General features: G+C 33.2%; 2 protein-coding genes across 8 annotated transcripts in view; both read right to left on the bottom strand.

Annotated features, from left to right (window-relative positions):
* Positions 1-7,110, bottom strand: part of LOC118190077 (uncharacterized) — a 115,150-nt gene extending 108,040 nt beyond the window's left edge. For 4 of the 7 annotated variants that reach the window (XR_004758356.2, XM_035360768.2, XM_035360776.2 and 1 more), the window contains exons 1-2: positions 6,966-7,109; positions 5,395-5,579 (exon numbers count right to left, since the gene is read on the bottom strand). Coding sequence is in view for 5 of the 7 variants with exons in the window: in XM_035360768.2 (XP_035216659.1) it covers positions 5,395-5,579; positions 6,966-7,029 (249 nt within the window). In the remaining 2 variants the exon portion in view is untranslated. Of the gene's footprint in view, positions 1-5,394; positions 5,580-6,965 lie in introns of all 7 variants that reach the window. The other 3 variants (XR_004758357.2, XM_035360798.2, XM_035360794.2) reach the window with 1 other exon arrangement.
* A 9,155-nt stretch (positions 7,111-16,265) lies between these two features.
* The window catches only part of LOC118190113 (uncharacterized), a 120,918-nt gene continuing 109,944 nt past the window's right edge, over positions 16,266-27,239 (bottom strand). Inside the window, exons 36-40 of the mRNA XM_035360805.2 lie at positions 23,231-23,285; positions 23,070-23,146; positions 19,122-19,224; positions 18,012-18,086; positions 16,266-16,460 (exon numbers count right to left, since the gene is read on the bottom strand). Of these exons, the coding sequence (XP_035216696.1) occupies positions 16,393-16,460; positions 18,012-18,086; positions 19,122-19,224; positions 23,070-23,146; positions 23,231-23,285 (378 nt within the window). The 3' untranslated portion in view covers positions 16,266-16,392. The remainder of the gene's footprint in view (positions 16,461-18,011; positions 18,087-19,121; positions 19,225-23,069; positions 23,147-23,230; positions 23,286-27,239) is intronic.

Here is a 27,239-nt window from a genome sequence, read left to right as displayed (position 1 = left end):
CAACATTATTAATCAAGCAGTTAAAAAATTCTCATCTCAACACACTAAAAGCCACACTCTTATTTTAGGAGATTATAAAAATTCTGTTGTCATTCCCTTCTTTCCATCAATTAGCTATAAAGTTGCACATATTTTGCAGAAATTTAACTTTCGGGTTGTTTACTCTCCCATCAATAAAATTCCAACTTCTATACTCAAGGACCCCATTCCGGATATGAATTCCTGGGGTATTTATAGGATTCCTTGCCAGTGCGGTTTAATTTACATTGGCCAAACTAAGAGAGCCTTAAAATTTCGCGTCAAAGAACATGAGGCATATGTTAGAAAAAAGGAAACACAGAAGTCTTCTGTTGCTCAACATTGTTGGTCCGAAAATCACACTTTCAATTTTTCTGCTGCCAAAATTATTCAAAAAACATCTTCCATTGGAGAACTGGATTTTCTAGAGGCATTTCACATTCATAAAAATCTTTCTGTTCTAGTTAACGATCCTAATTCCAATCCAAATTTGCCTTCGGCTTTTAGAGAAATTATGTTTTAGTTCTGGTTTCGCCAACAGATGGCGCCACTTGCTTATTCTTGTCCAGGCTTTCTTATCTTATCTAAACATTATTTCCTATCTTGTTCATTTGCGGTTTTGCAGCTGAAGATGATGGTTCGGTAAAACCATCGAAACTAGTCCTGTGAAAATTTTGTGAATTAACGCTGATTTTTGTTGATTGACTTCTGAATCAGTATTTATTCGGCGTGTTATTGTGTCTTAATGACTGGAATTATATTCCTGGAACGCTAAATCCAGCGGACCTCCCTTCCCGAGGATACAGTCCGGAAACCTTAGTCAAATCAAAATGGTGGGAGGGTCCCCACTGTTTGAGAAATGATCCAGAAAAATGCCCTACCTCTGAAATTGTTCCGAATTTTGACATTATAAATGCTGAAAGAAAGAAGACCATAATTTCTGCAGTTAATTCGAATGCTATGACTGAAGTTAATTTTGATAAGTTTTCCTCCTACAATACCATTCTAAAGATAATATTTAGTAATTTTAGTTTTGTTAAAAATGTCAGACTAAGTCCTAATGAAAGAACTTTTGGAACAATTACAGCGATTAAAGAAATTAAAGGAGCTGAATTAATTCTTTTGGGATTATCGCAGAGTGTATCATTTTCTGGATTAGATGACAAAAGATTGCATGTACTTCAACCAATGATTGATTCTAACGGAATCCTTAGGGTTAAAACCAGAATTCTGAGAAGAGATGATGCAGAAAATTTTCGATTTCCTATTATTCTTCCTTCAGATCATCCTATTGTAGCAAAATTAATTAGAGCTAAACATGAAATAATCAATCATGCAAGAGTACAATTTTTGATATCCGCTTTACGAGAACAATATAGGATTTTGAAAACTGTCAAGAATGTCAAGACTGTCAAGAATGTCATAAGAAGCTGTGTTGTATGTCAGAGGTTCGATACTAGTTCTTCGAAAACACCCATTGCTTCTCTCCCAGAAGACCGAGTAAGAGAAACAGACCGAGTAAGTCTTTGAGATTGTAGGTTTTTACTTGACTGGACCGTTGATATTGAAGGGAAATCAAAAATCATGGATTGTGATTTTTACCTGTGCATACCTTTGGAATTAATTTTCTCCCTATCGACTGAAAATTTTATGCAAGCGATGAGACGTTTCATTGCTAGACGTGGAAGACCCCATACCATCTATTCCGACAATGGAACAAATTTCAAAGGAAGTGATAGATTATTCAAAAGCTTAAGTTGGGATAAAATCTTAGAACATGCTAGTATCCACAGGATCACATGGAAATTTCTTCCGCCATCAGCTCCCTGGTGGGGAGGATGGTGGGAGCAATTAATAGGAGTCATGAAAAGAATCTTTCGCAAAGTTTTTGGACGATCATCTCTGAATCATGAAGAAGTGATAAAAATTTTGTGCGACTGTGAAGCAATAATGAATAATCGTCCATTTACGTATGTCTCGGAAGATTTTGAAGATTTATCTCCGATCACACCTTCCATGTTTCTCCATAAGATTCGACAAATTGGAGTTCCTGATCTGGATAATATAGATGCAAAATCTTTAAACAAAAGGCTTATTTATCGACAAAAACTTTTACAAGATCTACATAAAAGATTTCGAATCGAATATCTCGGACAGTTACGGCAAAACTATGAACATGTAAAAGGTTCACAACCTCTGAAAATAGGAGATCTAGTTTCAGTGTCCGATGATAATAAGAAGCGAACAGACTGGTTATTGGCGAAAGTAAGCGAGATTTTCTAATCTCGGGACGGACATGTGCGGTTAGTTAAGGTGTAAGGATCTTAAGTTTTACTAACGTTTATTTTATTTTAAATCTTTACTATAACTTCTTATTTTCTACTTCCGGCCAGAATTATAAGCTTTAAAGTATTTATGCAAAATTTGTCTGGCGAACGCCAAGTATTTAAGTTGTGGCTTTTTGCCAAGCGAAAGAGAGGAAGCAGTTAGTCGAAGCAGGCCGCTTACCTTAGAAGTTTACTCAGTTGCTGGTTGCCGTCCAGGCCAGAGGTTTTAATCCTCTTGATAATTTTTAAACGTATTGTAGTGTTCACAGTTCTCTGTACTACATACGCTTCCTGTTAATATAAGGCCAATCTTCCACGTTATTATTTCAAAGTTAAGTTAGCGTTTAGTTATATTTTTTATACTTTTACGTTTTGACCCCAAGTAGCGGGTCTGTGTATTTCCGAAGTACGGAAGTTATTCTAAATAGAGAAAAATAAAGGGTTTTGTATACCCTTCTTGTGTATCCTGTCTACTTCCCACAGTTTTGAACATAGCTTTAGTAAGCTTTCTGTTCCGAGTCAGGTCCTTGCATGTTCCCGAAGAAGGTAAGACGGAACATTGAACCTGATAAAGGTCAAGACTAAGCTTGGAGAAGTTTTGCGACCAACCAAGCGTTTGTATTCTTTGGAGATAACATCATCAGATGAATAGTCTAGATTTAGAAATGTGGCAAGAAGCTCTTCTAATGAAACAGAGACTTATTGCGATCCTGATATTCGTAATGACTTGCCTCAAGATCTTAGGAGCGATAAGATTCCATCGATGACTACAAGAAGCGGTCGAAAGGTAAAGCCTGTTCAAAGCTTACAGTTTTAAATTTGATTTTTCTGCAAATTTAAAGGTGGAAGTATGTTGAAACTCTCACCGACAACCACGTGATTTGCGTATGCGCGCAGCAAAAAACATAACTTTTAACCTACTTTTAAGAACTCGTGATGGACGTTTGAGTGAAACATGTAATCCTTCTCTTCTGTGTTATATATATATATATATATATATATATATATATCTTAGTTTAGTGATGTGATTGTAAATTAAATATCTTATTGTCTTAGAAGCCTCTCTTTTTCCGTGAGTAGTTCCTTTTGATGAATGTAATTAATAAAAACATTCCCGGATACGCCTTTGGAACGAGAAAGAAGACCGCCTAAAAGGTAAGCCTTTTTACCTTTTATTTTCTAAGAATGATTATGCTGTTAATCATATCATGAACACGACACTGATATTTCGTTTGGGTTTCCACCCCATATAAAGATTACATGTTGTATTTCATGAAGAAATAAGTTTCTTGCTATAATGGGGTTTTCAATGTCCTTATTGCGTTCAAAATTTGCTAATTGTTCAAAAATTGTTGACAGAAATCTAATTTTTGCTTAGAATGTCATTCTGTTTAGGTTTAATTACTTTTAGCTTTTAAGTTTTGATGTCAGATACTCTTGTTTCTTCGAGTCATTTATACGATTATCAACCCTTCCGCGCCGACTGTTACTCATACGTGTTAGCAAGAAACTTACTCATTTCCCGGCCGGACCGATGGCGTGTCAGAGCCTTTTCTCGCTCCTCCCCCGGCTATCACATATTTGTGCTAGTGTCCTGCAACATTTAAAGGCCTCTAGATTTCGTCCCGTGTCCATTACTTTTGAATTGAATATAGTTTTAGGATCCTGACTTGATAAATTTGATCACATTTTGCGTGACGCTAGTGTCAGCTGTAACCGGGGGAAGCGTAATATAAACACACAGAACTCGTCATTTTAACACGCTACGTGACATTAACATTATAGCTTTATAGCTAACAAACATGATAGCTCTAAAGTAGTTCCCGACTAAAATTTGATGGACTTCGCGCCGTCGGCACGGCATCTGATCAACCATTTATGTCCTGCTGCTGGATTTATTTACTTCAAAGTGATTTAAACGTTAAAAAAAGTGATTATATGAATTACTTACAAAAATTAAAATGGTGGTGAACATTATTAGAGACGCAGAATGTGTATACAAATGGTATGGTAAAAATAAAATACTCAGAGGAACAACTAATCCAGGCTATTAGAAGTTCTAACTACTGTTCTTGTGTACTATATTCTAATTATTCTAATTGCTGTGCTCATACGCCTTCTGGGCAGTCAAAAACGTAATGGTCGAAATCACTGACACCCTATATGTGGATTAGTCATTTATAATTTGTCACCACCTAAATTTGAAGACTGCACCTTAATTGATCCTCGTCAAGTGGGGGGAGAATGCAATTTTTTTAGCCTTTCAATAATGAGTGCTCATTCTGGGCAGTAAAAGAGGTAATGGTTGTAATCTCCGACCACTCCATATGTGCATTAGTTAAGTCTGCTACCTCTGGGTAATGGTCGAAATCACTGACCACCCTATATGTGGACTAGTCATGTATAATTTGCCACTACCTAAATTTGGAGAATACAAATTTGGAGCATCCATTCCATAATGGATGCTCTACTATACTCAAAACAAAACAAAAAAAAAAAAAAAAAAAAAAAAAAAAAAAAAAAAACCTCTCTCATATAACTACAAAATTACTAAATTTGACCACTGCTCCGTAATTGATGCTTGACAAATGGGGGAGAATACAAGTTGTTTAGCCTTCGATAATGGGTGCTCATTCTGGACAGTAAAAGAGGTAATGGTTGTAATCCCCGACCACCCCACATGTAGACTAAGTTGATTCTGCTGCCTCTAGGCAGTCAAAGAGGTAATGGTCGAAATCACCGACCACCGACCCGGACTAGTAGTTCATAATTTGTCACCACTTAAATTTGACGTCTGCGCCTTAATGTTTGACACTTTTGTAATTTCTTCAGATAGTTTTGTTTTACTCTGAAGGTGTAATCCTAATATTCCCATTGCTGGGCAATAACCAAGTAACTTGCTTTATTTTTTTTTAAGACAGGACCCAATTATTTGCAACCTAATGATCAGGATAATTTTATAGACAATTGGTTTCGTCAACGATTTCTTATTTAGTCCCTTTATCAAAAACAGAGCTTTGCTTCTTACAAAAGAAAGGGCGATACTTACGTTTTGCAGATGGGATTCAGAGCAAGGAGACTCTAAATGGAATTCTTCTGTAGGCACGATGAGACCGAGTTTCTCAGCATTTTGGTGAGCCTTTGGATCGTAAAGATCGAATCTGCTCTGAGTGATCCTTTTGTTGATTTCAATATAAATGTAGGAAAACACCCATTTGCACCAATACACAAAATCTGAAATAAATGAGGAATTTTCAATAATTTATACTAGTAACTGAAATTCCTGAAAATGCAAGTAACAGAAATTACTGAATCGAAATATCGGAAGAGTGTAAACGTGTATATATATTTATTGATTTAGATGTGTATGTCTTTCCAAAATGCTTTCTTCATAGTCTATAAAGAGCTATCAGAAAACATAAATGAAAAAAAAAAAATTCCTAACAAAAGTTTTCTCAAAGGTTTTTCAAGGATCTTTTTCCTGAAGAAAGTATTATTTCACTATAACACCTGCCTTCTCTTAAAAATGAAACAGATGACGTAAATATCATCAGTAACACAATGACTCTAATTATTTGTTAATTTGTCTTCCAATTAATTTTCTCTCATGTTAATGAGAGATGGTCTCTTAGTTTAGAAATTTTCCACGTCAGTTTTAAATTTAGGGAAATCTATAATATGCTTGATCTATATGAAAATATACTCCGTATTAAGTTAAATAACACATATAATGTTGTAACTTATGGAGTAAAAATTAATAAATCTTAATTATAGTCAAAAGGTGTTCAGACGATCAAACGCTATTGCTTCTGTAATATTTATTAATCTTTATATATTGTCTATATGTAGCATACCATAACTATAAATTAAAAAATCTTCATTCTGGAAAATAGAGTTTTACGCTCACCAAAATCATTAACTTTACTTTTATAAAGAAAAAAAACTTCGCAGTTTAACTTTAAAAAGTTTTAAATATTTGACATATTCTTTCTTGATTTTACAGTTAATAGACTGCACGACTCAAAAATCTCGCAAAAGGACTTCGACCCATGGAGCTAAAACAGAAATCAAATCGTATATTGAATGCAAGAACTCTGGAGTGTGCTAGTGAGTCCAAGTTCGGGTTTATCAAAACGGGGGGGGGGAGCATTTGCCGCTTTATCTACTGTTTCAGTCTAGATTGTAGAAAATCATGTCTTCGGCAATATACAAAGTCTGATGCGAAGTTATAAAAGTTCAAAATATTGCTTTTGAATCATTAATTAATTATTAATTCGGCAATAATTCAATCATTGATTCAATCATTCATGCAGTACAAAATTAATTATAATTTGACCACTTAATTCGTTTTCAATTTCAAATTTATTCCTTCCTAGTAGAAAATTAATAATAATTTAAGTTAGAAAACACTTAATTTTTCCAGTGCAGCAGTGGTTCTTTTCATAATTTTTAATAAGCTATTCACAAGTTTAGACTCACTGACTAAGAATAGAAATTAACGAGGTCTTAAAAAGAATCTTTAGTTAGTAAATAGATCCATATATTAAAAGCCAAGTAATAAAAATTTGTATTTCTCAATAGATTAACTAAAATAATTTATAAAGTAGAATGCGAGCTTACCTGATGGCTTCACTGAAATTAATCCCAAAGCTAATGTGATCGGAACTGTAATAACTGACCCCATTGCAAATTCCTTAAGAACTGTTGAACGTAATGTGTTTTGAGCATTGATATCGTCCTTCGAAACGTGATGCAATCGATTATGCAATCAGCTGCGAAAAAATAAAATTATAAATGAAAATATCCTGATAACGCAGCGTTACAGAGGTTGCGCGTTTATCTACTTTGTCTGAAGGTCAATTAAATTCGTTTTTTAAAGATGCCTTAAATTTACCCATTGATATCAACATTAGCATTCCAAAGAGTTATTGGAAGTCCTTTCATTATAAAAAGCTTTTAGCTATGTGGAATGAGGAATACATTTCATCTTGTAATGCTGCAGTCACCAAAAAGTTCCTTCCTTCTATTTACCATAGACTGAATTCCGAGTCTTTCCTCTCGTTAAATTTTAAAGTGTCTCAGTTATCTGGTCACGGCAGTTAAGTCAGTTTATCTGGTCACGGTAAATTTGCAAGTTATCTGTTTCGTTTTAATCTACGATCAAACAATTTATGTGAATGTTCAAAAAGAGTTCCTCAGAATGTGGAACATTTGATTTTCTCGTGCCCTACATTTGATGGCCCTAGATTATGCTTACAGAACGATTTGAAAATGTTCGGAGTGACTTGGCCAGTGAACTGATCTGTTTTCGTGAAGTCCAGACTGCTGTTCTCTGCTTTTGTTCGCTTTATTTATGCATGAAATTTTTAATGTTTATTTATACATGTAACCTTTAATATTCTAGTTAACTTACTTCTGTAAGCCCCGTGTTGTACATATGTGGTGCACGGGGAGTCTGTATGTTTTCAAAGGAAAAAAAATGCCTTCGATAATTCGTCCCATTCAAGCAACATCAACCTAGCATTATTAATATAACATTTTATTGTACGAGATTATCTTATTTTGTTAAGATTTTCGAACATTTTGTATCTGAAACATAAGGCAAAATATTTTCAGGAGTTCTGCTTACTTTTCGTTTTTCCAGTCTTCGAGCTGAACTTAATTTTTTTAAATAAGCATTGAAGTTTCTTAAGCATTTTCACAGTTTAATGATTAAAGGACTTTTGATTTCGGTTTCGTCAGAACTGCAACGCTGCATTCGATACAGTAATAGATACTACTGGATACTTCTAGCTTCGAACTTCATTTAAAGACCAAGCAAGATAAGTATTTTTTTCTTTTTTACAAGTTTGACTTTGGTTTTCCTCATTGCACCATTACGTCGTAATGGAAGACAAGGTTAAGATTGCAATAAATAGTAGAGGTAGAGCGAAAGCTGCTCTTACTAGAATTTCAAATTTCATTAATGATGATAAGCAGTTATTCGAAAAACACGATTTAATGAATAAACTTCAAAAAATTGAAAGCGTTTATTCTGATTTTGACAAGGCAGACGCAGAACTTCCGCCGGAAAGTTCTGAAATGGAAGAATTTGAGAAAAAATATTATGAAACCAAAGCCAAACTACAACAAGAACTTGAGAAATTAAATGTTACTGTTAATATGCAAGTTACTAATGTTAATGAACGTCAAATACCAGGTTATAGTACTACAAATACTGCTAATAATTTTAAATTACCGAGAATAAATATGCAATCTTTTAATGGTAATAATAGAAACTGGATGTCTTTCAAGGACTTATATGTATCATTAGTGCATAACAATGAAAATTTAAGCAACATTCAAAAGTTTCAGTATCTAAAGGGTTTATTAACTGATGAACCGGCTTCTATTATTAAACATATTCCCATTTCAGAAAACAGTTATATGGAAGTCTGGGGGAAATTATTATCTAGGTATGATAAGAAAAAGCAAATTGTCACATCACTAATAAAAACTTTCGTGGAACAATCTTGTGTAATTAATGCAAACTCAATTAATTTGCGAAAAATTGCCGATGCTTCTGATGAGATTATCAGAGGTTTAAAATCTATTGATCCAAAAGCTAGTGAAAGGGATGTTTGGCTAATTTATATTTTATTACAGAAGGTTGACGAAACATGTAAACAATGGTCTGAGTTTTCAGCAAAAGTGAAATTTCCTACTTTTGAAATGTTTATTGAATTTATAAATGATAGATGTTCCTCTTTAGAAATTTTCCACGAAAAAGAAAGGGAAAAAACTCAACATAGTGTTAAGAGAATTTCTATTAACAAAAGTATCAAATGTATTATGTGTAAATCAGTTCATTTTCTTTTCAAATGCCCCAAATTTAAAGCACTAACTGTCAAAGAAAGAAATCAATTTGTTAGGAAAAATAATCTTTGTTTAAATTGTTTTTCTAGTTAGCACAAAAAATCTGAATGTATGTCTCCACATCGTTGTCATTATTGCCAGTTATTGCATCATAGTACTCTGTGTGAAAATCAGTTAAAAAGTTATTCCACATCTGCGTCTCTTTCTGAGAGCAGTTTTCAGTCAGAACAGCATAGAAAGAATCCAACCGCGAATGAAATACCAGACATTGCGTCTACGAATGAAAACAAAAACGGAACTGCAATTCAAAATAATAGCGTTCAAACAACTTTTGGCTTATTGCCAACTGCATATGTAAATGTAATTGATTCGATGGGTCAAAAACGTAATATTAGAATGCTTTGTGATAGTGGTTCCGAATCAACATTATTATCTGAATCTTGTATTAATTTATTGGGATTTAAAAGGAAAAATGCGCGTTTTCCTGTCAAGGGTTTAGCTGAGTCAGAAGTCGCAGTTACAAAAGCTTGCGTTGAAATCGAGTTGATGTCAATCCATGATACATTAGTGAGAATGCCAATTAAGGCATTTGTATTAAACTAACTGCTGCGCTTCCAAGCCAAAAAATAAATGAGAAAGACTTTTCGCATTTGAAAAATGTAAAGTTAGCTTATCCATATTTTCACATTCCGGATAAGATAGATATTATTCTAGGATCTGACTTCTTGTTTTCTATTTTACTTCCTGGACAAATAACTTGTTCTCAAAGTGATTTAATTGCTCAAAACTCAATTTTTGGTTTCCTCATATCCGGAAAACTACCGGAATCTGAAACGAAATCAAATTCACTTTCAAACATGCATATTTATGAAATAAATATTGACAGCGAATTGAAAAGGTTTTGGGAGTTAGAAGTGCCAAATTCAACTGACACTGTATTCTCACCTGAAGAACAATTTGTTGAAACACATTTTCGGGAAAATTACTCAATTAATTCAGATGGTCGTTTTGTGGTGAAGTTGCCATTTTTAAAATCTAAATCTGAATTAGGTAATTCAAAACCAGCTGCACTTTCTCGATTATATGCTATGGAACGTAAATTTAAGGAAAACTCGGAATTTGAAAACCAATACAAGGATTTTATGCATGAATATGAAAATTTAGGTCATATGGAATTGGTCACACAAAACTGTTTAAATAGATTTCAGAATGAGCAATATTTCCTTCCCCATCATGCAGTGATCAAGCCAACTCGGTCGCTGGTGGGCCGTAAAAAGAAAAGCATGTAACTTATTTACATGCTGGTGCTTCATTGCTGTCCCACATTATCAAACAATCATATTGGATAATAGGTGGAAAAAAGCTCATTAATAAATGTGTTCGCAAATGCATCAAAGGCTTCAAATTTAAAGCATCTACCGCATCTCAGCTTGGGTAATCTACCTAAGCATCGAGTAACACTCGAGAGGCCTTTCTTCAACTGCGGAGTGGACTATGCCGGTCCTATTTCAATCAAATTCAACAAGGGTCGTGGATCAAAATCAACCAAGGGTTACATTGCTCTATTTATTTGACTCGCTACTAAGGCACTACACATCGAGGCAGTCAGCGATTTAACCGCTGATTCATTTTTAGCTGCTTTGCGTCGCTTCAGTGCTAGACGAGCAGCTCCAAGACACATTTACAGCGACCATGCAACAAACTTCGTTGGGACTAATCGAAAGCTCAGCTAAATACAACGATTATGGGCTTCACTTCCTAAGAACGAAGCCGTTGCTCATCATTTAACTCAAGCATCAATAGAATGGCACTTCAGCATCTCCTCATTTCGGAGGAATTTGGGAGGCTGCAATTAAATCAACTAAATATCACTGTAAAAGAGTAATCGGTGAAACTCTACTTACTTTCGAAGAATTGACAACTCTATTGGCTCAGATAGAAACCGTTTTAAATTCTCGTCCATTATGTAGTGTAAAGAATACTGACATTGATTGCATTAATATTCTCACTCCTTCACATTTTCTTACAGGAGACGTGATCCTATCCTCTCCTGAACTACCTCTTACTAGTCCTGCTAATATACGGAATAGGTGGGATCTCCTTCAAAAGATGCGGAAGGACTTCTGAAAATCATGGACCAAAGCATATCTATCTTCTCTTCAAACCAGAAAGAAATAGAAGGACACTCAGCCGAATATCAAAATTGGAGACATCGTCCTGTTACTAGATGATGGTCATCTTCCAGGTTCTTGGCCACTAGGAGAAGTGGTCGAACTTCATCATGGTGCTGACGGACTAGTTCGTGTGGCCACGGTTAAAATTAAAAGCTCTATTTTTAAAAGAAACATTCATAAATTAGCACCTTTGCCCATATATCAGGACTAATGCCTGATAGGGTGATAGTATGTTCCGGTACACCGGAACAGAACAACTCAACCTGACTCTTTCGCTTTTGGAACTATGCCAAAGAACATTGAATTCAGTTGAACAGTCAGACTCAGACGAACGCATTCGCAAGGCAGCTGCTATGCTGTCTATTCTTCACTATTTTTGTTCTGTTCTCGTAATTTATATGTCATTTTCTTGTTTATACTTGTATTGTGCAATTATTTAATATACGTTTGTGTTTAAAACGAGGACAGGTATCTAGCTCCTTCACATTACATCGCAACAGTGATCAAGGAAGTGATTAATTCTAGGTGAGCAGCCCTATAAAGTGCGCACAGGAAAATTAGTATCCAAGCCTTTAAATTCTCTTTCAGGAAAACTGGGCCGGCGAGATTGACTCCTCTCATTTGGAACGTTTTCATCCTTTTCTTCCTTTCTGGGTAGAAGACGAAGATTAACTTCTAAGGCCCAACTGTGCTTTTCTAACATGTGACGCATTCTTTTACCACAGTTTCTACAGTTCTTCAATCTTCGATAATCCAAACTCTTTCTCTCAGAATCATTGGAAGAATTTGCGATCCAGCGTGCTGCATCTAAGGGCAATTGCTGAATTAGTCGTTCCTCAATTACAGTTTTCTAAGTTAAGACTACAGAGAATATGTATTCTTGTAAATTTTGACAATTCAAAACTCGAGATTTCATTATTTTCATCAACGAAAACCTGAAGAATTTTCAAAGAATTTTCAAACCAAACTTCTGTACAAAGTGAAAATAAAGTTTTTCTGCTTTCTCGAACTGATGTATTATAACGACTATTTCCATTTTTCAGGTAAGTGAGTTTAAATCTTTTAATATACAAGAAAAAGTATTATTATTGTGGCTAATCTCGCTTGTCTGACCTAATCAGAATAAGTCCACAGATTTTATTGTGTTATTGAGTACAAGATTTGAGACATGCTTTTATTGGCCAGAGCCTTGAATGCCGTATAGATAATAGTACGACTCTGCTCAGTTCCGTCAAAATTTTGAGAAACAGTATTTCTGGAAAGAGTCCTAAACTAGCCAAAGGAGCAGTTTATAATACAGAAGCGATTATACTCACCTATCCAGCTTCTCCCTCACACTTATAAAAAGTGCTGTTGGAAAAATCAGTCCCAAAATGGCAAAAGAAACTTTCTGATCTCTTCAGTAGTGAAGTCATTGCCTTTGCAGATGATTTGTTGATTTGTATTCAAGGAAAAGAAATGCAAAAAGCTTTTCGTCTCGCCCAAGATGTTATAGATTTCATTTATCATTGGTCAATAGATTTTAAGTTAAAGTTTAACCATGCAAAATCCAAGGCCATGTTTATTGATAGAAAAAATACTACTTATGAAGGATACCAATTGCTTTTAAATGACAATCCCCTTGAGAGGGTGAATGAAATTAAATATCTAGGTGTTTTTTTTGGACAGCAAATTTAACTGGAAAAAGCATATTTCCTACATTTCTAATAAATGTGAGAGACTTCAGCGTGGGCTGAATCGAATTGCTTGTAATAGTTTTGGTGTTAAATCGAATGTTAGCGCAATTATTTATAAACAAGGCATTGTACCCCTTATTTCATATGGATGTAGAGCTTGGGGATTGTCTCTAAAAAAGAAAATTAACTCTAAACGCCTGCTTCGAGTTCAAAGACGAATTTTGCTGCGAGTTATAAGCGGTTACCGAACTATTAGTTACAATGCTGTTTTCTCTCTTGCCGGATTTCCACCACTGGATTTGTTTATTCTGACTTTTATAGATTATAAGAATAGTCTTGCAAATTACTCCAATTCTCACTTTGGTCGTTTATTGCCCTTGTCTGTTCTACCACATCCTTCTGTAAGACAACCAGTACAGATTCTGGATAGTACGGACACTGATGTTAATTCATTCTCATTTGTGCTGTATACGGATGGTAGTAGGATTGATGATAAAGTTGGTTTTGCTTATGTTATTTTTGAAGATGATATTGAAATTGAGTGTCACCAATTTCGCATTAGAAATGAATGTACTGTATATATTTCTGAACTTCTGTGTATTAATTTTGCAATCAAGTGGATAATTAGCCAGAATGGAAGTGGTTCCAGCTATTTAATCTGTACGGATTCACTCTCTTTCCTGGAATCTCTTAAAAATACCTCTTTATGTAATGATATTATTGTCAATATACAGCAGTCTCTCGGAGATTTGGAGAAGAGGGGTATTTCAGTGTTTTTTACATTTGTCCGTGGTCATTCGGGTAATTATGGAAACGAGAGAGCTGATTGGCTTGCTAAGAATGCAACTAAAAATGATATTAACGTTGATGTAAATATTCCAAAATCTTATTTAAAAAAACATTCAAAGCTAAAATGATTGAGCGGTGGAACTGTGATTATATCTCTTCTGATAAGGGATCTGTTACAAAAGCATTCTTCCCAACTATTTTTGAAAGACTGAAAAGTAAGGACTTGTTGCTCAATTTTAAAGTTACGCAATTTTTGTCTGGACATGGTAAGTTTAATGTTTATCTTGAACGATTTAAGCTGATATCTTCCAATTTGTGTAATTGCAATCTTAGCGTTGAGCAAAGTGTTTTCCACCTGCTTTTTGATTGCCCACTGCTTGATAAAGCAAGAAATCTTTTGAAATGTAGATTGAAATTCATTGGAATTCATTGGCCGCCGAAATGTTATGATTTTGTATCCTCGATTTCGGCCTACCGAGCTTTCAATGATTTTGTTGACTTTTATTTTAAACACTGTTAATGATTTCTTTATACATTTTTATACTTTTGTATTTACTTGTGTTTTTTTTCCTTGTTATGATTTCATTGTATTGTTGAAAACTGATGATATTACTTACTATTCTGCCTTTTTGACTTACGATTTGTAAGTCTCGTGCGATACTTTGTGGTGCACGAGGATTTCTTTTTCTTTAAATAAAAATTTTAAAAAAAAAAAATGGCAAAATGAACGAGATCACAGTACAATAGGAAGACGGACGTATGACTTTATGCCAAACGTTCAACTGAAGATCTTACAACCATTCAACAGCTAACACAATTTATAACAGATCATAGTCCATTTCCTATATACTTTCATAGGTCCAATATTTCAGAAAAAAACATTTGTATCTGTGAAATTGAAGGTTTCCCGGAACATTACATCGTCTACTGCACATTGACAGACTCCCCTTATCTGCATCAACCAACCAACTACGACACCATATAAAAAATTTAAATTATAGAGCTTCCCTTATTTTACATAGCAAATTATTTTAAGTTTGGTACTTTTTCTAAATCTTTCATTTTCCCTCGCCAGGATGCAAATTTAAAGTCAGGTGAAAAGAGTATTTAAACAGACAAATCTTGTAGTTGATTCAGAGCGCGGCTTCACTAACCAGCGTACATTATTATTCTGTCCTCACTGTTATGCTGATTTGTTGTTACGCCTCGTTGGCCATTTAAATATGTGTACATCCGGATAGGTTATTGATTCAGCCTAGTTAGCCTTAAATTAAATTATTAGTCTAGCACTACTCAGTGTTGCCAGAAAAGCTTCATTTAAAGTAGCAAAAGAAGGGTAAAAAAGTCGCGAAAATCGCAAATGACCGTCTGATATCACTCGATTTTTGTGACGTCATAGTTACACATGCTCACATGACCTCTGACGTCATCAGAAATTTAATGGACATAATGGACATAAAAAAGATAGTGGAACAAGTAGAAACTGTTGTAGCAGTAGTTTTAACTTATATTCAAGAAATGTGCATAGTATGGGTGACGTTGTAAATGTAGAAAATGTTTAGTAGCTTTATTTTATTTATAGAATACTTTTTCACAATCAATTGTTTTATTGTAGAAGCTGTTATTTTGTTGAAGAAGTTAATTTCTGATATATTTGATGTTGAGTACTTGAAGAAAAAAGATGTAGCTAGTAATAATCAAGGAACATTTGAAAGGCAGAGAATTTGATTTTGTAGAAAATGTGATTTTGTTAGGATTTTGCTACTTACGGTAACTCATACCGAGGAAGCATATGAATACATTGTCGAATAATTGCTTTATAGATTTTTCTTAAAACAAAATGTGAAATTTCTATCAATATGTAGTTTGAGGCAGCAGAGGATGTCGTACATAGCGCTGTTGACTTTACTCATGTGGGCAACAACGATCTCTTTATATGAAAACTCATCGCTATATGGTTCCACCGCGACATTCTATGCATAACTATAACATTTCGGAGCAAAGAGCTCCTGGGTGGTACTGCCTTATTCCTAGCGCAAGAGTCACGTCACTTTTCGATAGCTATGATAGCACTTTAAGGAACAGTAAGTAATCTGTTCAGTGAGTAACAATATGTATGACGAAAACTTTATCAAGGGTAAGGAAGTCTCGACACTAGGAAACAAGAAGTAAAACAAGAACTTGAAGAAATCTAGCTATTTAAGTAAATTAGTTTTCCTTCAGCAGATTAAAAAAAAAGAGGCTTTAAGACTTGATAAATTTAAGTTTATGATAATTGGTTTTTTCATTAAAAATAATACTAATGAGATACTGGTCCGTAATGTTAAAATAATTTATCTCTTTATTCGGGACAAAACTGTTCTACATATTGTAAAATTTTTATATTATGCTAGTTAAAAGTAAAAGGAATCGAAACGACACTTACAAAGAGAATTAAAAATTTCTTTTTATTCAGATCAAATAGCACTCACATTGAAGAATCCACTCTTAAAAGACCTAAACTAGCATTTTTTAAATATTTTCATAACAAAATAGCCATTTTGTTGATACAGGTCACGTATTCTTTGGAGGTGGAAGTTTTTGTAATGTACCTGTGTTGCCATCAAGCCGTACATAATCTCCTATAAAGGAAAAATTTTAATTAGATGTATTTTTATTGGATTAATAAAAGCTTCTTTTAAATACAAATCTCAAATTTAATTTTTTATTGTAATAGCATAATTCTTCTGCAGTATAATTGCATAATTGTAACTTGTAGAACTAACTAATACCGAATAACCTCTTAAATTATCTTAGTTACTGATATATAAATGATATATAAATTTCAGAGAATTCAACGAAGTAAATGAAATTTCTATTTGTATCATAGTAGTACACATCGTCAATAGACATCTTCTCGAAGTTGGCTGCATCCACAGCTTGCCAAAAGTCATACGAAGACTTGAATAAAGCGAATCCATCACGCAATTCGATAATCGCCATCATCAACAATAATTTTCCCGAAAATGGTTGCATCCGCACATTATCAGAATCATCTAGAATTGCTCTTAGATCGTCTTAGATTAGATCCACTGTATTTCAGAAAACTATATCGTTTCAATTGATTTTTTATTAGATGATGACAAGACGTTTTTATTCAATTAGATCCTACTAAATAATTGTTAAATTTTCTCACCTTAATTTGAGAAATTTTGCAAGGGAAAATACGCCTTTAGGTGTAAAACTTGAAGAAATAAACCGAAACTGGTACTTTTTTAAAGTAATTGCGTATAAAGCGCATGCTAGGCTTCGATCTCATCATCAGTAAACAAAATGCGTCATTTTGTCATTAAGGTAATATGATTGTAACTCTTGCCAAAGGAGAAATATTAGAGAAAGCGCAAAATTGAATTATAATAAATGAAATATTAATATGAAAGTTATCTAACGAGAGCAGTTTTAAAGAGGTATTAAATTCTGTGTGACATGGTCCATCTCGCGGGACTATTAAATACTAAAATTAATCACAAAATCCAAAATGTTGAGGAAAATTCAGACTTCATAAACCGCTATTTTAATTACAGACAAGCCGCAATGTGTTTTATGTATAGCTCTCAAATTTTGACAGTTTTACTTTCCTTCCTGCAAATACTTTTATTTGAAATTAACAATTAAATCTTTATATTTCTTAAGCCCGCAACCTTCTGCCAGTTTATCCTTGAGTATAAACTTTAACAAATATTGTTTCACAAGAAAATAGTATAATTAAATTAAATTAAAATAATTTTCTTTAGATAAGTGCTGTTACATATTCTGTTAGAATTTAAATGATATTGTAAATTAGTTCGCAGCAATAATTTTTATTTCTTTGCAATTAAAACTTCTTAATTAAATTTAAAATTTTAATTTTTATATTTGCTTTATACGGGTAGAGAATATTTGTTAAATTCAAGCTTTAACAAATAGTTACTTTTTTCAAATGTTCGAAATCTAGACTGAAATAGAAAATTAATAAACTTTTTAACTGATTTTCCAGTTAAAAGAAGATTAAAATGAAAAGAAATGAAGAACTTCTTTTGTAATGGACACTTTTTATTAATTTTCTGCTTGTATTCTCCTTGCGTATAATTCAGTGAACTGTTTCATACGTATAATTCTTTCCAAATAAAACCATTAAAAATGCAACACGTTACCTGTTTGAAATTTTCTCGTTGCTCCATGCATTCCTGCTATGCAAGGTATTCCGTATTCTCGACTGACTACAGCTCCTGAAACAAATTATCGATGAAATGAAAAAAGTGCATAAATCAATATATATATATATATATATTGAACCGAATTGAGTTACACTTGCTAAATTCTCTACTTCCCATGAGTAGATTATCTGTACATTGTCAAAATAAAAAATAAAAAAATATTAAACGTCAAAATATTTTATGTGCAACATAACTATTCGTCCTCTTATCTTTGAAAACAGTAGTTGAAAATGTATTCAACGCGAAATTTACCAGTTAAGGACTGACCGAGCCCCTTCTAAAAAACTATTAAGTTTATTTACTGTAGAACGGCAAAACAATTGCTAATATCGTAGATATTGATAGCTGAACTTATTCATTTCTAAAGATCTTTATTCCTCCTGATCGTCCAGCTGACAGATGAAAAGAACTATTCGTAAAATGGGCAAATGCAATGATTTCTTATATTATTTCCCAGTTTGAAAGGGCAGCTAGGGAGAGGCACGAGGCGCAGTCGAACAAGTCCAGGTAGTGATAAATCCAGTTGGTGATAAATATAGTTTACTATACTTTTATTTTTAGCGGTGCTGTAGAAACCGTTACGTATTTTTAGCATAACAATAAGTTGTTCTTTCACCAAGATTCGAAACGGCGATCTCCTTTTTGCCCGTTAAGCTAAGCAATCACTAACCTTATGCTAACCACTTACACCAAAATATTACGCATAAAAAATATAGAATATTTTTTCTAAAATGGGATAATTTTAATCTTATTATAATAAGTCGTATTATAGCTTATTAAATTATTGTGTCAAAGATTTTTTTCATTTATATTTATTATTCATTTCAGGTTTTTCATTTTTTTTCTGTTAAGTTCATTTTCAATGATACCCCCGACTGTATCCAAATAGTTGACCAGAATATCCGAAACGGGAGCGTTTTATCGGAATAGCAGTTCCAGACTCTCCAAGTCAACTGTTAAAATTATACAGAAATAGTTTCGTTATTTCGGTATCTATTTCTTGTTAACATTTATTACACTAAGTAAGAAAGAGTGGAAAGTAAATACCATGTGATATGAGTCCTCCTAACTCAGTCACAACTCCAGCCAACGTCGGAAAATAAGGTGTCCAACCAATATCTGTGCCGTATGTCAGAAGAATTTCTCCAGGCTACAATAATAGAAATAAATAGCCTTTGGAAAAAGTACTTTTATTTTAAAAAGAACGGATTATTATAGTTATTTAAAATACTTCTTTTCATGCTTTCCGCTGTCAAATTTCAGTGAAGTACTTCCTTAATTTGTCTCCTTTTTTGTTAATGAGTGATCTTTACTATCACTTCCCGTTTTCGATTCTCTATCAGAATGTAAATAAGGTTGAAACAGATAGTATTTAAAGGAAGATTTCGGAGTTTAAATCAGAGCGTGTTTTGTGTCTCGAGGTCACCTTACTAGATTAGCTAGTTCAAATAAATTGTGTTATTCCGCTTTGCACTATTTTTGCCGTATTTGAATTATTACGTCCGTAAGAAGTTTTGAGCCAACTTCGCGTTAAATCCTTTTTGCAACCGTTGCCTATTAGACTTAGTTTTAATTTGAAACTTGAATTTACTATTTATTTAAGTTACAGCGCCACAAGTAGTTATGCTATTTTTAAAAACGAATCGTGCATTTATACTCAAAGTTCTGATTTAATAAAAAAGTATGTTTAAACCTTCTCAAGTCTTTGTCATTAACTTCATACGCAGCGATAATTCGTTGCCACTTTGTAAGGTGCTGGAACTTAGTTTATGTAACTGAAACAAGTTTATAACATCATTTGAAAAGTAGTAAAATAAGTTGCATATGAAAAAACATCTGATTCTAAATAATCATTCAATGACTGTTTGCCTTCAGCATGTGAGGATACGTTGAAACGTAAGTTTTGTCATGCCTTTGGTTTCTCTAAATATAGCTTGATGCAGTAAAAATACTCTTTCTCAGTTTTTAAATACGCCGATTTTAAATATTGATCTATCACAGTTTTGAAAATATTCTTAAAACTTTAGATTCCTTTTAAATCTGCGGCACAGGCATTCAAATCATTTTCTGCTTTGTCAAAATTATCCCGTAATTCATCTACATGCTCGTTCCACGCAAAGCAAGCCGTATATCTGCGTTCCTCCAAATTTTACGAATTCTCGAAATTTTCTTAAGGTAACGTCATCTTCTACGCTGTGACTGTCATCAGATCTATGAGAATTTCACAAAGCTTACAGTTGGCATAAATTTCTCATCAATTCGGACATCGAATCAATTTCTAAAATATTTTTAACTTTCATTAGATCCTAAATGATGTTAAATGTTTATGATGCATTACATGCGTTTCCTGTTCAGCTCACAGACCACTCGAAGTTTGTTTCTACCATAACGAGTGATTCAAAAATTCGGCAGACCCTTCCTGTAAAGCTTTCACGAGCATCTATCCATCCATTCGTAAAGCATCTGCAAGCAAATTTACTAACTCTTAAATATTAAAACTTTTAATTAATTAATCTATAAACTTCTTAATATTTTCCTTTCAAAATTGCTGGATAGAATCAGTACAATATATTTCTTTGTTTGTTTGTTTTTTTTTCTTTTTTTCATGTTTTTGAATAACATTATTAAGTTTTTAATTAACAAGAAAAGAAATAAAGTAATTAGCTTTTGGACATTGATCAATTCAGGTTTACTAATAACTCTGTAAAAAGAAATGAAATAAATTAACTACTTTCTTTTAAACATTGAATAGTTTAAGTTTACCATATTTATACATTTTATTTGCATAACAGCCGCACTATGGCCACACCTGTTCCATAAGAATGAATAGGAGAATACAGTGACTGTTTGAAGACATCAACTCAAAGTCTTACGACTATCAGCTGCTATCTTTGAACACACAACCTAGTTTATCTATAGCATTAAAACTGTTCAAAATGTCAAGCAAATAGACGGAAATATCTTAAAGTTTTCGATTAGATTAAAATAGTTAGATTTTGGCAAAGCACTCGAAGGTTATCTTCCTAACTGAAAGGACGCCTTCATAGAGTACTTTTTAAGTAATACCGACTTATATTAACGTAATGCGTAAGAAAAGCTGCAAAAACTAACGCAGACAGCCCGTTCACTTGGAATACAAGTAGAGTCAAAGTACCACTCTTTAGCAATTTAACAGCTCAGCCATTGGTGGGCCGAAATTTCTTACACCAATTGTCATTTTAATTAGCAATTGATATTTTGAATTTTCAGAATATTTACTGAGATTAAAACAAATAAAAGTCACAAAGGATCATTCAGAATTAGTCAGTATTTGTTGAGAATTCTGCACAGAGTTTAGTGAGTTAGCTAAGTTTTAAATGTGAATGTGTCTTACACATATTAGTTAACAATTAATGACTACATCCGAGTTGCACAGTGTTTCATATCGTGTTTCCGAAGGAATTCTTAGGCTCTTGATTGTACTTTGTTACTAATTATTAATACGTTAGAATGAATATAGTTAACTTCTTATTAACTTACCAAGCATCTCTCTATAACTCCTTCTTGATTACTGCAGGCTGCGTTCACGAGCAAAGCAGGAGCCCCTCTGTTTGAACGAGTATTGTTAGGAGCAGAGGTGACATAGATTACCGGAGATATAGATTAAATTTAAAGCATAATTGTCGCAAGGAAAGATCACGGGACACAGCAAGTAATCTAGTTGGGTTTTATAAGGTACTTCTTCCGCCTTCTTAGCATGCCTTCGGAATATAACGGTCAGCACCCTTGGCGCGTATTCGAGAGGTCCGAGGTTCGAGTCCCAGCGAGGGCATTGTTCATTTTTCACTTTTCTGCTTCAAAAATAACCTAATGTCTCTACAGTGGCGCTCGAACTGAAAAAAGGTGTGGATGATAATTAACCATCACCAGGATTTGGCGATTGGGGACCCCTAATCACCAGTCGCTCTTTAAAAGGGGAATTATGTACAGTATTTCTCCCGTCTTCTTAGCGCGTCTTCATGGTGTAATGGTCAGAACGCTCGGCGCGTATTCCAGAGGTCCAAGTTTCGAGTCCCGACGAGGGCATTGTTCATTTGTTACTTCTTCTGCTTCAAAAATAACTTGATGCCTATACAATGTAAAAGAAATTATCTTATTCTGAAAAAAAAATTAAGAAAAGAAATTAGCTTATTGTCATGTAGAGTAAGGTTCCGTAAGTGATACCCTCAGATAAAATAAGTACAAATCGTAGAAGCTGTGAAAAAAATAAAAATTATGTATGGTAATAAAATTTTGTGGTGTTGTCGTTCTTAATATTTATTACAATAAAATTCCATACATATTCTCTTGGATAAAAGTAAAAAAAAAAAAAAAAATTATGAATGCGGACTTAATACGACTTGGACAACTAGTATTCCAAGTCATACCACCTGCAAGCAAATTTAGCTTAAGTCGGACTACGTTTATGGACTATGTTAAGTCGGACTACGTTTATGGACTATGTTAAGTCGGACTACGTTAAAATTCGACAATTACAATAAAACTTTCTTTATCTCAATTAATTCATTTATACAATTAATTACAACAATGATCACAAAGATAGTTTTTCATTTTCTTGTAAACTCCGGAAGTCGGAACTGGTGGCCGCTTTATTGTGGAAGCATCTAATAGGTAGGACACCGTTACTTCCTATGAAGGGACGGACAATTACAGCCATGCCTGAGATTCGAACCCGGGTCCTTTGGCATCGCAATATCCACTACACCGTCTGGGCGGCTCGCCTTTCTTTTCCATTTTAAGAACTTATAATTTGATCTTACTAAGTGAGCTTCATTTACTTTAAGTTCTCTTTCTTATTTAGGAATGATGATTTCGATCTAAGGAAAAATTATAAGGTAAATTCCATTTCTATTCATCTTTTAATATTATATGGTAGTACTGTACATTTCATGACATGAAGGTTAAATTATTTCCTTACAAATTTATAAAAAAAAAATAAATTGAATTTTCATATACCTTTAAGTGAGAGGCTTCCTCTAGAGTGATAGCAACACGGATGAAACCTTCAGTTACACCTTGGCTGACTGGAATACCTAAAAAAGTCACAAAATTATGCAAATACTCTTTAAAGAACACTGAATCACTTCTATGTGTATCTAAATCATTTAAATTTTTACCTTTCATCATAAAATCTTCAGCTGTGGGGACAATAGGCTTTTCTTCCAAATTAATCTGAAAATATAAGAATCCAAGTACAGTAAAATCCTCGTACTCTGCACCCGATTAACCGGAAATATGAAAATAACTGCACTTTTGAAAGTTTAAATTTAAATCCGAAATTTAGACCCATGAGATAAAAATAACATAATTGGCTAAAACTCTGAAACTTAAATGTTAAAAAAAATTTGTATTATGTTTCTACCTCCCAAATTAACAAGCGTTATGCAACTAGTGAATCTAGGAAGTTTCCAGACTATGAAGAACTATCATTCCCATCTTATGCTACCAGCGTTCACGATTTTCAGAAACAATTCACGCTGAAGGACTCCATATTTACTTTGTCTCTTTTCCGGAAAGATATAAGGAACATTACATTACAATGTTGTCAGGACTTAATTTCCAAAAGTAGAAGTGCCGGAGCCCTAGTAGAAGACCGTCAGGAAAGAGGAACAAGAGTTAAATAAATAAATAAAATTACTATTAAAAATCATTAGCAATTTTTTAATTATATAGTTAATGAGTATCAAATTAATAATTATTTAATTGATATTAATAATTAATATCGATTAATTTTTATTTAATTAATTCATAATTAATTTATTATTACGTATTAAAAATAATTTAAAATTCAACTCATTAGGTGATTAAAATTGAATAAACGATTTTTAATATAATTTTATTGCTAAAAATAAGATTTTGGAGATCAAATTTTTGCTGAAATAATTGTTCAGTTACATAAAAGAAGTGCCAGAGCTTTCTTATTTAGGACTCCGGTGCGCTCCGGCTAGAATTAGAATACATCTCAGAAACCAAGAAGTCACCGGAGCTTGGCGCCGGTGCAATGTAAGCTCTGTTTTGATGACATTTAAACTAATATATTTAACATAAATATGTCCTAAGCAAATTTTTAATTTATCGGAAAAGAAATTGTCCGAGGCTGATTTTTCGCATAATTTAATAATGAGAACACGCATAAAGATTCATATATCGCAAATTTTAAAAATATAAAAGTTTGCGTTTTCTGATAAATTGATTTCAGCTTTAATAAACTGAATTGTTAATAAGTTGTAAATTACTGAAGTTCAATTTCATCAATGAATTTCTTTTCAATGGTATTTATTTCTAAAGTAAAAAATAATTCGCAATTTTAACACTTGCATCATTTGTTAGAAAATGTGTCGTACAACAAAACTTCTTCCAGAAAAGCAACTCGAATTTTGATTTTATACATATCTTTATCAAAACAATTCTCACATTTCGCGATATAGGAAAATTGGTTAAACTGATCTCTTTCCAACGCATAAATCAAAGGAAGGTTAAATGATATAACTATGCGTAACTATTGAAATAAATTAACATAAATGACACTTTTAGCTTTATATTTTAGAGAAATTATACTAATTAGATCACAGAAATACAAAAGGTAATAAACATTTATATACGTTATGTGAATATTTATATTAATGTAGTGTATTTTTTCCACACACATTACAAATTAAGCAATTTTTTCCTAAGCTGTTAATAATAAATGCTAGAAATATGAAATATAAACATAATATGGAAACAGAGCTATTTTATATCAGCTAACAATGGATGATATTATTAAAAACATAAATTTTTAATGCAGACAGACTTATGATTTTTAAATAAATTAGTCTAATGTTTTGTTAAACTGAGTCGTTAATAAGTTTCAAATTGTTTAGGTTTAATTTTTCTAATACTAATAATCAATCGCTTACGTACTAATCTTTTATGAAGAAGGTCATTGACATATTTTCCATAAGGCAATCAAATCCCGATCTTCTAGTTCTTCTTTTCTTTCTTTTGACTGACTGTCCACTACGCTATGATGACCTGTTGCTAGCCAGGAACGTACATAAGTTGTTGGCTGAAAGTTTTTTAGTGAAGGGCCGACGAGTCTAATAAACATTAAATTAGAAAGAGTTTTGACATGAAGAGATGCGCGTTGCGGATTGCATATTAAGTTCATTGTCGAAAATCCTCTCTCACACTCTGTACTGGAAACAGGTATACAGTTTATTGATGATAAAACTTTTCGCAATGAAGAATTTATTTCCTTTCCGTTAGCATCTATAAAAACTCTGAATTCCCTTAAAGTTTCTCGTTCATTTAGGTGGAACCTTTTGCACAAATTTCCTATTTCTTCTTCTCCATGTCAGGGGATGAAAGAGGCCAAAATTTCGGGTTGAGTACTTTTATGCCTTTTATAATTTCTTCATATTCAGTGCCGACGTTTCGAGTACGAACAGACAATATTCTACTTTTCATTGAATCAGCAAGACATCTGTATAGTTGACAATACTGAATTTTGGGGATAGATTTCCCGCTTTTGCTAAGGCTTACACCTTTTAACTTCCTATTTTCAACGGACTGTATTGCTTCGGATGCGTACTTTCCAGGTTTCGAAGATCTTGATTCAAATAATTGTATTTGTAGACAGATCAGACGATGAGCGTGAATAATAGTTGTGCTCCTGTTTTGCAACTTCAAAGATAGTTCCGATAATTCTTGAAGAGCATCATACATAAGTCCAAGATTTAAAACAAATGTATCCGTTTCTAAAATTTTTGCTAAGCCTGAAAATTTAGATCTTTCTTTTGAATCTCGTTTTACATCTTTCGAAGAACTAGAAAAATGTTCATATAATGCTAAATAATCATGCCACACAGCTTTCACAGAGAGAAACCTCGAATCTACCCAGCGAGTATCTAGAATGCGATATGCATATGCAGCATATGCATTCAGTTCTGTTTGATTTTTTGGTGAATTATGATAAATATTCCTTAACTTGTCCAAAAATATTTTTAAATAGCTTATTCCGCTAACAAGATTAGCAGCATCTCCAACACTAAGTTCGAGTCAATGGTTTAAACAATGCCATATAATAATATCTGGAAATTTGTCGAGTAATAACTTGCATAGACCAGATTTTTTCCACAGCATTACGGATGCTCCGTCGCAAGTAACAGCCACCAAATTTTTTCCAAGAATATTGTCGTCTATTTTATATCTATTTAATTCACTTAACAAACAGTTCAAAATGCCATTTGCAGTAGAGTTATTTAAACACTTTAAACTTAAAAATATGTTAACTGGATTTTCCATACTAAAATGTTGCGTGCGTATGTATATGATGAGACAGGCATCCTTGCTAAGCGTTGTATATTCATCTAAAATTAAAGAAAACTTCTGATCCTCTTCTACAATTTTCCGAGCTAAGGACTCTTGCATTTTTTCGGAAATATGATTAACTATATTCATAGCTGACACGTATGAATGCAAAATCCTTCCCATATTTAATCCATTCAATATCTGGACATCAATTTCCTTATGAAATTCATAGAAAGGTCTGTTTTGTTTTGCCAAATGATACGCTGTTATAAAAATACGTTCGGTGATTATCTGCTCATCTTTTCTCATAGCTGAAACAACTGTGCCGATTTCATCTATTTCTTTGTTATTTTTTACTTTTTCTGCTAATTTATGGGTCTTAGATGATTTATGTTCACAAATTTTTTCCCTTAGTGATTTCTGCTGTTTAAATTTCGAATCGCCATTTGGTCCTAATACTAACACTGGCCCAAATGTTATCGACTGGAGAGTTCAAACCTTGGGATCTCATAGCACCCAAGTGTGACACTAATTGATACCACCGAAATTTTTTATCCTTGAAAATTAACCAGTCGTTTTTGGTTTTTTTTTTTTTTTTTTTTTTTTTTTTTTTCAAAAATTCTATACCTTGTTGAATGGACCAGCAGCTTGGCAACATTTCAGGAAAACTGCTTTCTCCTAGACTTAGTTCCGATTTTGGAAAAACGGAAAACTATAATCTTTATCACCTTCTGCATCACTAGTCATCTTCATATCATAATCATCATTTGCAGTATCTAAATTCGCATTAATAATATTACCTACTCTTGCCTTTCGACTACATTCGAAATAATT

The sequence above is a fragment of the Stegodyphus dumicola genome, chromosome 6 (assembly GCF_044657685.1).
Source record: "Stegodyphus dumicola isolate Sdum_Otavi_A_Nest chromosome 6, ASM4465768v1".
Lineage (NCBI taxonomy): Eukaryota > Metazoa > Arthropoda > Arachnida > Araneae > Eresidae > Stegodyphus > Stegodyphus dumicola.
The sequence above is the reverse complement of the archived record's forward strand: the minus strand, read 5'-3'. Positions and strand labels throughout refer to the sequence as shown.